Here is a 12,754-nt window from a genome sequence, read left to right on the forward strand (position 1 = left end):
CATCAAGTAGGCTTGGGTTTTGCTATGGCGTTGTGGACGGGGATAATGGATGGACGTAGACACAATTATTTTATTTTTTTTATACTATCCCAAACCTTAACCCTTAACTTAACCATTCAGAATAAATTCCTAAACTTAACCATGGAGTTGTTTTTGTTTTAACCCTACCCAAACCTTAACCCTTAACTTAACCATTCAGAATGAATGCCTAAACTTAACCATGGAGTTGTTTTTGTTTTAACCCTACCCAAACCTTAACCCTTAACTTAACCATTCAGAATGAATGCCTAAACTTAACCATGGAGTTGTTTTTGTTTTAACCCTACCCAAACCTTAACCCTTAACTTAACCATTCAGAATGAATGCCTAAACTTAACCATGGAGTTGTTTTTGTTTTAACCCTACCCAAACCTTAACCCTTAACTTAACCATTCAGAATGAATGCCTAAACTTAACCATGGAGTTGTTTTTGTTTTAACCCTACCCAAACCTTAACCCTTAACTTAACCATTCAGAATGAATGCCTAAACTTAACCATGGAGTTGTTTTTGTTTTAACCCTACCCAAACCTTAACCCTTAACTTAACCATTCAGAATGAATGCCTAAACTTAACCATGGAGTTGTTTTTGTTTTAACCCTACCCAAACCTTAACCCTTAACTTAACCATTCAGAATGAATGCCTAAACTTAACCATGGAGTTGTTTTTGTTTTAACCCTACCCAAACCTTAACCCTTAACTTAACCATTCAGAATGAATGCCTAAACTTAACCATGGAGTTGTTTTTGTTTTAACCCTACCCAAACCTTAACCCTTAACTTAACCATTCAGAATGAATGCCTAAACTTAACCATGGAGTTGTTTTTGTTTTAACCCTACCCAAACCTTAACCCTTAACTTAACCATTCAGAATGAATGCCTAAACTTAACCATGGAGTTGTTTTTGTTTTAACCCTACCCAAACCTTAACCCTTAACTTAACCATTCAGAATGAATGCCTAAACTTAACCATGGAGTTGTTTTTGTTTTAACCCTACCCAAACCTTAACCCTTAACTTAACCATTCAGAATGAATGCCTAAACTTAACCATGGAGTTGTTTTTGTTTTAACCCTACCCAAACCTTAACCCTTAACTTAACCATTCAGAATGAATGCCTAAACTTAACCATGGAGTTGTTTTTGTTTTAACCCTACCCAAACCTTAACCCTTAACTTAACCATTCAGAATGAATGCCTAAACTTAACCATGGAGTTGTTTTTGTTTTAACCCTACCCAAACCTTAACCCTTAACCATTCAGAATGAATGCCTAAACTTAACCATGGAGTTGTTTTTGTTTTAACCCTACCCAAACCTTAACCCTTAACTTAACCATTCAGAATGAATGCCTAAACTTAACCATGGAGTTGTTTTTGTTTTAACCCTACCCAAACCTTAACCCTTAACTTAACCATTCAGAATGAATGCCTAAACTTAACCATGGAGTTGTTTTTGTTTTAACCCTACCCAAACCTTAACCCTTAACTTAACCATTCAGAATGAATGCCTAAACTTAACCATGGAGTTGTTTTTGTTTTAACCCTACCCAAACCTTAACCCTTAACTTAACCATTCAGAATGAATGCCTAAACTTAACCATGGAGTTGTTTTTGTTTTAACCCTACCCAAACCTTAACCCTTAACTTAACCATTCAGAATGAATGCCTAAACTTAACCATGGAGTTGTTTTTGTTTTAACCCTACCCAAACCTTAACCCTTAACTTAACCATTCAGAATGAATGCCTAAACTTAACCATGGAGTTGTTTTTGTTTTAACCCTACCCAAACCTTAACCCTTAACTTAACCATTCAGAATGAATGCCTAAACTTAACCATGGAGTTGTTTTTGTTTTAACCCTACCCAAACCATAACCCTTAACTTAACCATTCAGAATGAATGCCTAAACTTAACCATGGAGTTGTTTTTGTTTTAACCCTACCCAAACCTTAACCCTTAACTTAACCATTCAGAATGAATGCCTAAACTTAACCATGGAGTTGTTTTTGTTTTAACCCTACCCAAACCTTAACCCTTAACTTAACCATTCAGAATGAATGCCTTAACTTAACCATGGAGTTGTTTTTGTTTTAACCCTACCCAAACCTTAACCCTTAACTTAACCATTCAGAATGAATGCCTAAACTTAACCATGGAGTTGTTTTTGTTTTAACCCTACCCAAACCTTAACCCTTAACTTAACCATTCAGAATGAATGCCTAAACTTAACCATGGAGTTGTTTTTGTTTTAACCCTACCCAAACCATAACCCTTAACTTAACCATTCAGAATGAATGCCTAAACTTAACCATGGAGTTGTTTTTGTTTTAACCCTACCCAAACCTTAACCCTTAACTTAACCATTCAGAATGAATGCCTAAACTTAACCATGGAGTTGTTTTTGTTTTAACCCTACCCAAACCTTAACCCTTAACTTAACCATTCAGAATGAATGCCTAAACTTAACCATGGAGTTGTTTTTGTTTTAACCCTACCCAAACCTTAACCCTTAACTTAACCATTCAGAATGAATGCCTAAACTTAACCATGGAGTTGTTTTTGTTTTAACCCTACCCAAACCTTAACCCTTAACTTAACCATTCAGAATGAATGCCTAAACTTAACCATGGAGTTGTTTTTGTTTTAACCCTACCCAAACCTTAACCCTTAACTTAACCATTCAGAATGAATGCCTAAACTTAACCATGGAGTTGTTTTTGTTTTAACCCTACCCAAACCTTAACCCTTAACTTAACCATTCAGAATGAATACAGGAGGAGCCACATGAAAGAGGAGCAACCCAGGGTGTCAAAAACACATTGAAATTTGAGGTTTGGAGAAACGTGGATAAACGTTTGGGCCCGGTTGCATAAAACGTCTAAAACATATTAGGGAATCGTTTAAAGGTGTTACAGCCCCCAAACATTTCCTTAGGTCAGGGCATCATTTTACGGTAGTTTGAAGGCATGTACGGCAGAAAGCGTCTCTGGTTACTATGGAGATGACCTGATTCACTGAAAGAGATCACATTTATTTTGGGAGATTGCAAAATAGAACTTCTACATTCAAGACAGGAGAAACAACTTGATAATAACACTTATAACACTTATAAACACTTATAAATAACACTTATTTTAGTTACTTTTATCTCAACTTGTTTCTATTACTTCCTAGCAGGTCAAGCTAACTTACAGAGTAGGTAGCTAACTAGCCAGCTAGCTTTGTAGCCATGGATTGTGCACCTTCCATTGTTTAGCTAAGTAGCTAGCTAGCTGGTCGATGTTTTCCCTTTGAAATCAGGGCAGAGGAAAACATTCACCTCCACAAATGTTATTTACATTGATATCCATACTGAATGAAGAACTTAAGGGACCTCATGGGCACCCTTAACTTTTTCACTTCATTTAAGGGGAAAATTCGCCTTAACGTTTTTTGTGCAACTGACTTAAAGTTAAGGAAATTAACTTAAGATGTTTAATCAACCGAGAGAGAGAGAGAGAGAGAGAGAGAGAGAGAGAGAGAGAGAGAGAGAGAGAGAGAGAGAGAGAGAGAGAGGGGGACGGACAGGACAGGACAGGACAAGACAAGACAAGACAAGACAAGACAAGACAAGACAAGGCTCAATAGGTTTTCAGACACAACCTGATTAAACAGATGTTGCTGTGTGATTATTAGTAATTGCCCTAGACGTGCCTACAGAGGAATATGCTGTGAACTGGATTGATGATCAATATCAGCTAGCAGTAGGGTAGCTGTTTTCTGGGACTGACGACATTACTAGTTGGTTGTAATCATTAAGATGTTATTGTATTCATATTGGCTCTTGACTTGAGCTTTTAAACAGACAGATGCTCTCAGAGTCTCACACTGATCTCTCTGGTGTGGCTCTGTGGAACTGTGGTCTAATTGATGCACACACACACACACACACACACACACACACACACACACACACACACACACACACACACACACACACAGACACACACACACACACACACACACACAGACACTCACTCTTGTGCGTATACACGCACATCCACACACCTCTACACACACACCTCTACACACACACCTCTACACACACACACACACACACACACACACACACACACACACACACACACACACACACACACACACACACACACACACACACACACACACACACACACACACACACACACACACACACACACACACACACACACACACACACACACACACACACACACACACACACACACACACACACACACACACACACACACACACACACACACGCACACAGTGCCTCCATGGCTGTGTCTAGCTGTGGTCTGGTCCGAGTGAATGCAGACATCTATCTGCCTGTGGGAAGAGAGGAGATTGATGCCCCATTTGCTCAATTAAACCCATCATACTGCCAACACTAGCATGCTGCAATGAACACATGTTACACACACTACACACTTAAACACACACACTCGCACGCATACACTAAGTGCACAAAACATTAGGAACACTAGTATTGTGTTGCACCCCCTTTTGCCCTCAGAACAGCCTCAATTTGAGGGGGCATAGACTCTACAAGGAGTTGAAAGTGTTCCACAGGGATGCTGGCTCATGTAGACTCCAATGCTTCCTACAGTTGCCTGGATGTTCTTTGGGTGGTGGACCATTATTGATACACACAGGAAACTGTTAAGTGTGAGAAACCCAGCAGCAGTGCAGTTCTTGACACACTTAAACTGGTGCGCTTAGCACCTACTACCATACACTGTTCAAAATCACTTAAACATTTGATATTGTCCATTCACCCTCTGAATGGCCCACATACACAATCCATGTCTCAATTATCTCAAGACTTAAAAATCCTTATTTAACCCGTCTCCTCCCCTTCATCTACACTGATTTGAAGTGGATTTAACAGGTGACATCAATAAAGGATCATAGCTTTCACCTGGATTCACCTGGTCAGTCTATGTCATAGAAAGTAGTTTTGAACACCCAGTGCACACCCACCCACGCACGCACACACACACACACACACACACACGCATAATACATGCTATACACACTCCAATGAACATCCTGACAAGGCTCTTGAAGAAACTGAACTCCAGCTCATGTTCTCTGTTAATGAGGCTAATAGAAGACTACACCTCAGAACCTATATCGTAACTGCTCCATGTGTCTCTGTGTTATTGATGTGTCAGGTGCGTATCGATGGCCTGACAGGTCATATCCAGTTCAATGAGAAAGGACGCAGGACCAACTTCACCGTCAGTGTCATGGAGCTAGCCCCCTCTGGACCTAAGAAGGTGAGTCATGAGATCTTTAGGACCTTATGGGATCTTATAGAAGCTTATTTGATGTCAATTGTGGGGATTCATGTCCATTAGTGTTTCATTGCAGTCTAATATCATATCTGTACAGGACAGTATCAGATCAAATCAAGGTTTCCTTCATAGCCCGTCAGTTTTTTCACTTGTCTGTTTATCTTGTATGTGTATCAGGTGGGCTACTGGAACGAGGACGAGAAGTACGTGAGCACAGCCACCTTCATGAGAGGAAGCAACGACAGCAGCTACGGCCTACAGAACAGGACCTACATAGTTACCACCATCCTGGTTAGTGTGTGTGTGTGTCAGGGTTTTCATTCGGAAAATGTGGCACTGGACATTTGACCGGCAGCATTTTAATTTACCAGACATTTAAGAAATTTACCGGACCCATATGCATTGGGTGTGCGTAACCTGATTGGGGCATCCACCCACAGTGCTCAGAATAAAATAAATCACATTTAGATTATGGTAATTAATTTGAACAGAACATGAAACTCGAGGATGCAACGTGCTCCTTACCGAATTCCGATGCAGAATTTAAAGATGTTAGAATAACTGTTCACATTTACTTTTCCTCAGCCAAGAAGACCAGTAAGGAACAGCAACATCACTAGCCTATGTCAATCTACTATCCCCCATAGTAGAAAAGTTAACCTATTCTATTGGTCAGCTTGTCAAGAAAGAACTAGCCTATTCCAAACAGACTCTGGGACAGTTGTGGGACAATAGATCCCAAATTCTTACAACCACTAGGCCTAGCTTACATAGAACAAATACGTTACAAAGCAATTAAGAGTTCCTCTTAGCCCTGACAGGATAGAAATTCCCACCGACACAGACACATGTCCGTCCCTCCCTCCCTACTCTTCTTTCCTTCTCTCTTGGCCACCCTTTTAGCCTGTTAGCCTATAGCCCATTTTTTATTTCCATCACATTGCAGACTCACAGAGACCTTACTCACTACTGATGTAATGTGAGGATGTGTTCTCCTCCCTGCTGCTTCCTTCACTTCCCCAGGCCCTTTTATGTCTCCTGCCCACAGACAGAGCCTCTAACTTATGGATGGAGGACAGGCTCCAGGTCCTCTAGCTTGGGGTAGTGGGAGGTGGTAGGTATGGAGGACAGGCTCCAGGTCCTCTAGCTTGGGGTAGTAGGAGGTGGTAGGTATGGAGGACAGGCTCCAGGTCCTCTAGCTTGGGGTAGTGGGAGGTGGTAGGTATGGAGGACAGGCTCCAGGTCCTCTAGCTTGGGGTAGTGGGAGGTGGTAGGTATGGAGGACAGGCTCCAGGTCCTCTAGCTTGGGGTAGTGGGAGGTGGTAGGTATGGAGGACAGGCTCCAGGTCCTCTAGCTTGGGGTAGTGGGAGGTGGTAGGTATGGAGGACAGGCTCCAGGTCCTCTAGCTTGGGGTAGTAGGAGGTGGTAGGTATGGAGGACAGGCTCCAGGTCCTCTAGCTTGGGGTAGTAGGAGGTGGTAGGTATGGAGGACAGGCTCCAGGTCCTCTAGCTTGGGGTAGTGGGAGGTGGTAGGTATGGAGGACAGGCTCCAGGTCCTCTATCTTGGGGTAGTAGGAGGTGGTAGGTATGGAGGACAGGCTCCAGGTCCTCTATCTTGGGGTAGTAGGAGGTGGTAGGTATGGAGGACAGGCTCCAGGTCCTCTAGCTTGGGGTAGTAGGAGGTGGTAGGTATGGAGGACAGGCTCCAGGTCCTCTATCTTGGGGTAGTAGGAGGTGGTAGGTATGGAGGACAGGCTCCAGGTCCTCTAGCTTGGGGTAGTGGGAGGTGGTAGGTATGGAGGACAGGCTCCAGGTCCTCTAGCTTGGGGTAGTGGGAGGTGGTAGGTATGGAGGACAGGCTCCAGGTCCTCTAGCTTGGGGTAGTAGGAGGTGGTAGGTATGGAGGACAGGCTCCAGGTCCTCTAGCTTGGGGTAGTGGGAGGTGGTAGGTATGGAGGACAGGCTCCAGGGCCTCTAGCTTGGGGTAGTGGGAGGTGTTAGGTATGGAGGACAGGCTCCAGGTCCTCTAGCTTGGGGTAGTGGGAGGTGGTAGGTATGGAGGACAGGCTCCAGGTCCTCTAGCTTGGGGTAGTGGGAGGTGGTAGGTATGGAGGACAGGCTCCAGGTCCTCTAGCTTGGGGTAGTAGGAGGTGGTAGGTATGGAGGACAGGCTCCAGGTCCTCTAGCTTGGGGTAGTGGGAGGTGGTAGGTATGGAGGACAGGCTCCAGGTCTTCTAGCTTGGGGTAGTAGGAGGTGGTAGGTATGGAGGACAGGCTCCAGGTCCTCTAGCTTGGGGTAGTGGGAGGTGGTAGGTATGGAGGACAGGCTCCAGGTCCTCTAGCTTGGGGTAGTGGGAGGTGGTAGGTATGGGGGACAGGCTCCAGGTCCTCTAGCTTGGGGTAGTGGGAGGTGGTAGGTATGGAGGACAGGCTCCAGGTCCTCTAGCTTGGGGTAGTAGGAGGTGGTAGGTATGGAGGACAGGCTCCAGGTCCTCTAGCTTGGGGTAGTAGGAGGTGGTAGGTATGGAGGACAGGCTCCAGGTCCTCTAGCTTGGGGTAGTGGGAGGTGGTAGGTATGGAGGACAGGCTCCAGGTCCTCTAGCTTGGGGTAGTGGGAGGTGGTAGGTATGGAGGACAGGCTCCAGGTCCTCTAGCTTGGGGTAGTGGGAGGTGGTAGGTATGGAGGACAGGCTCCAGGTCCTCTAGCTTGGGGTAGTAGGAGGTGGTAGGTATTGAGGACAGGCTCCAGGTCCTCTAGCTTGGGGTAGTGGGAGGTGGTAGGTATGGAGGACAGGCTCCAGGTCCTCTAGCTTGGGGTAGTGGGAGGTGGTAGGTATGGAGGACAGGCTCCAGGTCCTCTAGCTTGGGGTAGTAGGAGGTGGTAGGTATGGAGGACAGGCTCCAGGTCCTCTAGCTTGGGGTAGTGGGAGGTGGTAGGTATGGAGGACAGGCTCCAGGTCCTCTAGCTTGGGGTAGTGGGAGGTGGTAGGTATGGAGGACAGGCTCCAGGTCCTCTAGCTTGGGGTAGTGGGAGGTGGTAGGTATGGAGGACAGGCTCCAGGTCCTCTAGCTTGGGGTAGTGGGAGGTATGGAGGACAGGCTCCAGGTCCTCTAGCTTGGGGTAGTGGGAGGTGGTAGGTATGGAGGACAGGCTCCAGGTCCTCTAGCTTGGGGTAGTAGGAGGTGGTAGGTATGGAGGACAGGCTCCAGGTCCTCTAGCTTGGGGTAGTGGGAGGTATGGAGGACAGGCTCCAGGTCCTCTAGCTTGGGGTAGTGGGAGGTATGGAGGACAGGCTCCAGGTCCTCTAGCTTGGGGTAGTAGGAGGTGGTAGGTATGGAGGACAGGCTCCAGGTCCTCTAGCTTGGGGTAGTAGGAGGTGGTAGGTATGGAGGACAGGCTCCAGGTCCTCTAGCTTGGGGTAGTGGGAGGTGGTAGGTATGGAGGACAGGCTCCAGGTCCTCTAGCTTGGGGTAGTGGGAGGTGGTAGGTATGGAGGACAGGCTCCAGGTCCTCTAGCTTGGGGTAGTGGGAGGTGGTAGGTATGGAGGACAGGCTCCAGGTCCTCTAGCTTGGGCTAGTGGGAGGTGGTAGGTATGGAGGACAGGCTCCAGGTCCTCTAGCTTAGGGTAGTAGGAGGTGGTAGGTATGGAGGACAGGCTCCAGGTCCTCTATCTTGGGGTAGTGGGAGGTGGTAGGTATGGAGGACAGGCTCCAGGTCCTCTAGCTTGGGGTAGTGGGAGGTGGTAGGTATGGAGGACAGGCTCCAGGTCCTCTAGCTTGGGGTAGTGGGAGGTGGTAGGTATGGAGGACAGGCTCCAGGTCCTCTAGCTTGGGGTAGTGGGAGGTGGTAGGTATGGAGGACAGGCTCCAGGTCCTCTAGCTTGGGGTAGTGGGAGGTGGTAGGTATGGAGGACAGGCTCCAGGTCCTCTAGCTTGGGGTAGTGGGAGGTGGTAGGTATGGAGGACAGGCTCCAGGTCCTCTAGCTTGGGGTAGAGGGAGGTGGTAGGTATGGAGGACAGGCTCCAGGTCCTCTAGCTTGGGGTAGTGGGAGGTGATAGGTATGGAGGACAGGCTCCAGGGCCTCTAGCTTGGGGTAGTGGGAGGTGGTAGGTGGGTTGTATGGGGGATATTGCCAGGTCTGCATACAGTAACTCACAACCACACTACCAATACCACCACACACAGTTAGAAAATTCAGTCATTAGGTTTTTGCTGTAAACCGTAGTGAAGACTCAGTGAGCTAAGGTCTTAGTGGTCTGTTAAAGGTGGGTGGAGAGGGAGAAGGAGCTGGGCTGAAGATTGTTCCAGGGAGAAGGGATATGGGCTAAGGTTTGTTCCATCCAGACCCCCAGGCCTACAGCAGACCTCCACGGAGAGGGTTATTGGGGTGAGGGATTTCAGCAGCTCGCCGCCCGCCTGTCCTGCAGAGCCGTGTTAAGACGAGCGCTGCAGAGGGGGAGAGGCAAGCTGTGTGTGTGTGTGTGTGTGTGAGGAGGAAGGGGGAAAGGATAACAGGAAGGCTTGGTGCCTTTACAGGCAGACATAGTGCTGTTTTAAGACCAGACTATAGACCTGAATCTAAGTGTTGGGTTTTCTTTTAGTGGAATTTCCCCCCCCCCCCCCAAAAAATATATATATATATACACTACTGGTCAAAAGTTTTAGAACACTTACTCATTCAAGGTTCTTTCTTGTAGAATAATAGTGAAAACATCAAAACTATGAAATAACACATATGGAATCATGTACTAACCAAAAAAGTGTTAAACAAATCAAAATATATTTGAGATTCTTCAAAGTAGCCACCCTTTGCCTTGATGACAGCTTTGCACAATATTGGCATTCTCTCAACCAGCTTCATGAGGTAGTCACCTGGAATGCATTTCAATTAACAGGTGTGCCTTCTTAAAAGTTAATTTGTGGAATTTCTTTCCTTCTTAACTTCTCTGCGCTACGGATCCCTTTTACGGGATCATTTTCCTAAACAACCGCTGAATTGCAGGGCGCAAAATATTACAAAAAATATTTAGAATCATGCAATCACAAGTGAAATATACCAAAACACAGCTTAGCTTGTTGTTAATCCACTATCGTGTCAGATTTTGAAAATATGCTTTGCAGCGAAAGCAATCCAAGCTTTTGTGAGTGTATCAATCAATGCTACAACAGCTAGCCCCAAATTAGCATGGTCACGAAAGTCAGAAAAGCAATAAAATTAATCGCTTACCTTTGATAATCTTCGGATGTTTGCACTCACGAGACTCCCAGTTACACAATAAATGTTATTTTTGTTCGATAAATATTACTTTTATAACAAAAAAACGCCATTTGGGTTGCACCTTATGTTCAGAAAACCAAAGCCTCGTTCCGTTCGACGAAAATTCCAAAAAGTATCCGTAATGTTCGTAGAAACATGTCAAATGTTTTTTATAATCAATCCTCAGGTTGTTTTTAACAAACATAATCGATAATATTTCAACCGGACCGTAACCTATTCAATAAGAGAGAAAAAGAAAATGGAGAGCTACCCATCTCGCGCGTAGGAACTAGAGGATACCTGACTAGTTTTGAAGAATCTCGCTCATTTTTCAAAATAAAAGCCTGAAACTATGTCTAAAGCCTGGTCACAGCCTGAGGAAGCCATTGGAAAATGAATCTGGTTGATACCCCTTTAAATGGAAGAAAGACGGGCCAGGAAACACAGATTTAAAAATAAATAAATAATCACTTCCGGGTTAGATTTTCTCAGGTTTTTGCCTGCAGAATCAGTTTTGTTATACTCACAGACAATATTTTGACTGTTTTGGAAACTTTGGAGTGTTTTCTATCCTAATCTGTAAATTATATGCATATTCTACGATCTGGACCTGAGAAAAAGTCTGTTTACCTTGGGAACGTTATTTTAAAAAATTAATAAAAAAAAAGAAATCTGACCCCTAGCGTCAAGATGTTAATGCATTTGAGTCAATCAGTTGTGTTGTGACAAGGTAGGGTGGTGTACAGAAGATAGCGCTATTTGGTAAAAGACCATGTCCATATTATGGCAAGAACAGCTCAAATAAGCAAAGAGAAACGACAGTCCATCATTGCTTTAAGACATGAAGGTCAGTCAATACGGAAAATATAAAGAACTTTGAAAGTTTCTTCAAGTGCAGTCGCAACAACCATCAGGCGCTATGATGAAACTGTCTTTCATGAGGACCGCCACAGGAATGGAAGACCCAGAGTTACCTCTGCTGCAGAGGATAAATTCATTAGTTACCAGCCTCCGAAATTACAGCCCAAATAAATGCTTCACACAGTTCAAGTAACAGACACATCTCAACATCAACTGTTCAGAGGAGACTGTGAATCAGGCCCTCATGTCGAATTGCTGCAAAGAAACCACTACTAAAGGACACCAATAAGAAGAAGAGACTTGCTTGGGTCAAGAAACACGAGCAATGGACATTAGACCGGTTGAAATCTGTGCTTTGGTCTGGAGTGGAAATTTGAGATTTTTTTGTGAGACGCATTGTGGATGAACAGATGATCTCTGCGTGTGTGGTTCCCACCGTGAAGCATGGAAGAGGAGGTGTGATGGTGTGGGGGTGCTTTGCTGTACTTCCCTTCATTTAGAATTCAAGTCACACTTAACCAGCATGGCTACCACAGCATTCTGCAGCGATACGCCATCCCATCTGGTTTGGGCTTAGTGGGACTATCATTTGTTTTTCAACAGGACAATGACCCAACACACCTCCAGGCTGTGTAAGGCCTATTTGACCAAGAAGGAGAGTGATGGAGTGCTGCATCAGATGACCTGGCCTCCACAATCCCCCGACCTCAACCAAATCGAGATGGTTTGGGATGAGTCATACCGCAGAGTGAAGAAAAAGCAGCCAACAAGTGCTCAGCATATGTGGGGACTCCTTCAAGACCATTGGAAAAGCATTTCAGGTGAAGCACAACTTTGGAAGTATGCTTGGGTTCATTGTCCATTTGGAAGACCCATTTGTGACCAAGCTTTAACTTCCTGACTGATGTCTTGAGATGTTGCTTCAATATATCCACATAATTTTCCTTCACATGATGCCATCTATTTTGTGAAGTGCACCAGTCCGTCCTTCAGCAAAACACCCCCACAACATGATGCTGCCACCCCCGTGCTTCATGGTTGGAATGGTGCTCTTCGGCTTGCAAGCCTCCCCCTTTTTCCTCCAAACATAACAATGGTCATTATGGCCTTGAAATACGTCCACAGGTACACCTCCAATTGACTCAAATTATGTCAATTAGCCTATCAGAAGCTTTTAAAGCCATAACATCATTTTCTGGAATTTTCCAAGCTGTTTGAAGGCACAATGAACTTCGTGTATGTAAACTTCTGACCCACTGGAATTGTGATACAGT

At 44.9% G+C, this 12,754-nt stretch overlaps 1 protein-coding gene across 3 annotated transcripts in view; it reads left to right on the top strand.

The window, feature by feature from the left end:
• The window catches only part of LOC139581629 (glutamate receptor 1-like), a 231,968-nt gene that overhangs the window by 114,041 nt on the left and 105,173 nt on the right, over positions 1-12,754 (top strand). For all 3 annotated transcript variants that reach the window (XM_071411588.1, XM_071411590.1, XM_071411589.1), the window contains exons 8-9: positions 5,237-5,341; positions 5,537-5,650. In XM_071411588.1, the coding sequence (XP_071267689.1) occupies positions 5,237-5,341; positions 5,537-5,650 (219 nt within the window). The remainder of the gene's footprint in view (positions 1-5,236; positions 5,342-5,536; positions 5,651-12,754) is intronic.

Source organism: Salvelinus alpinus, chromosome 7, assembly GCF_045679555.1.
Source record: "Salvelinus alpinus chromosome 7, SLU_Salpinus.1, whole genome shotgun sequence".
Lineage (NCBI taxonomy): Eukaryota > Metazoa > Chordata > Actinopteri > Salmoniformes > Salmonidae > Salvelinus > Salvelinus alpinus.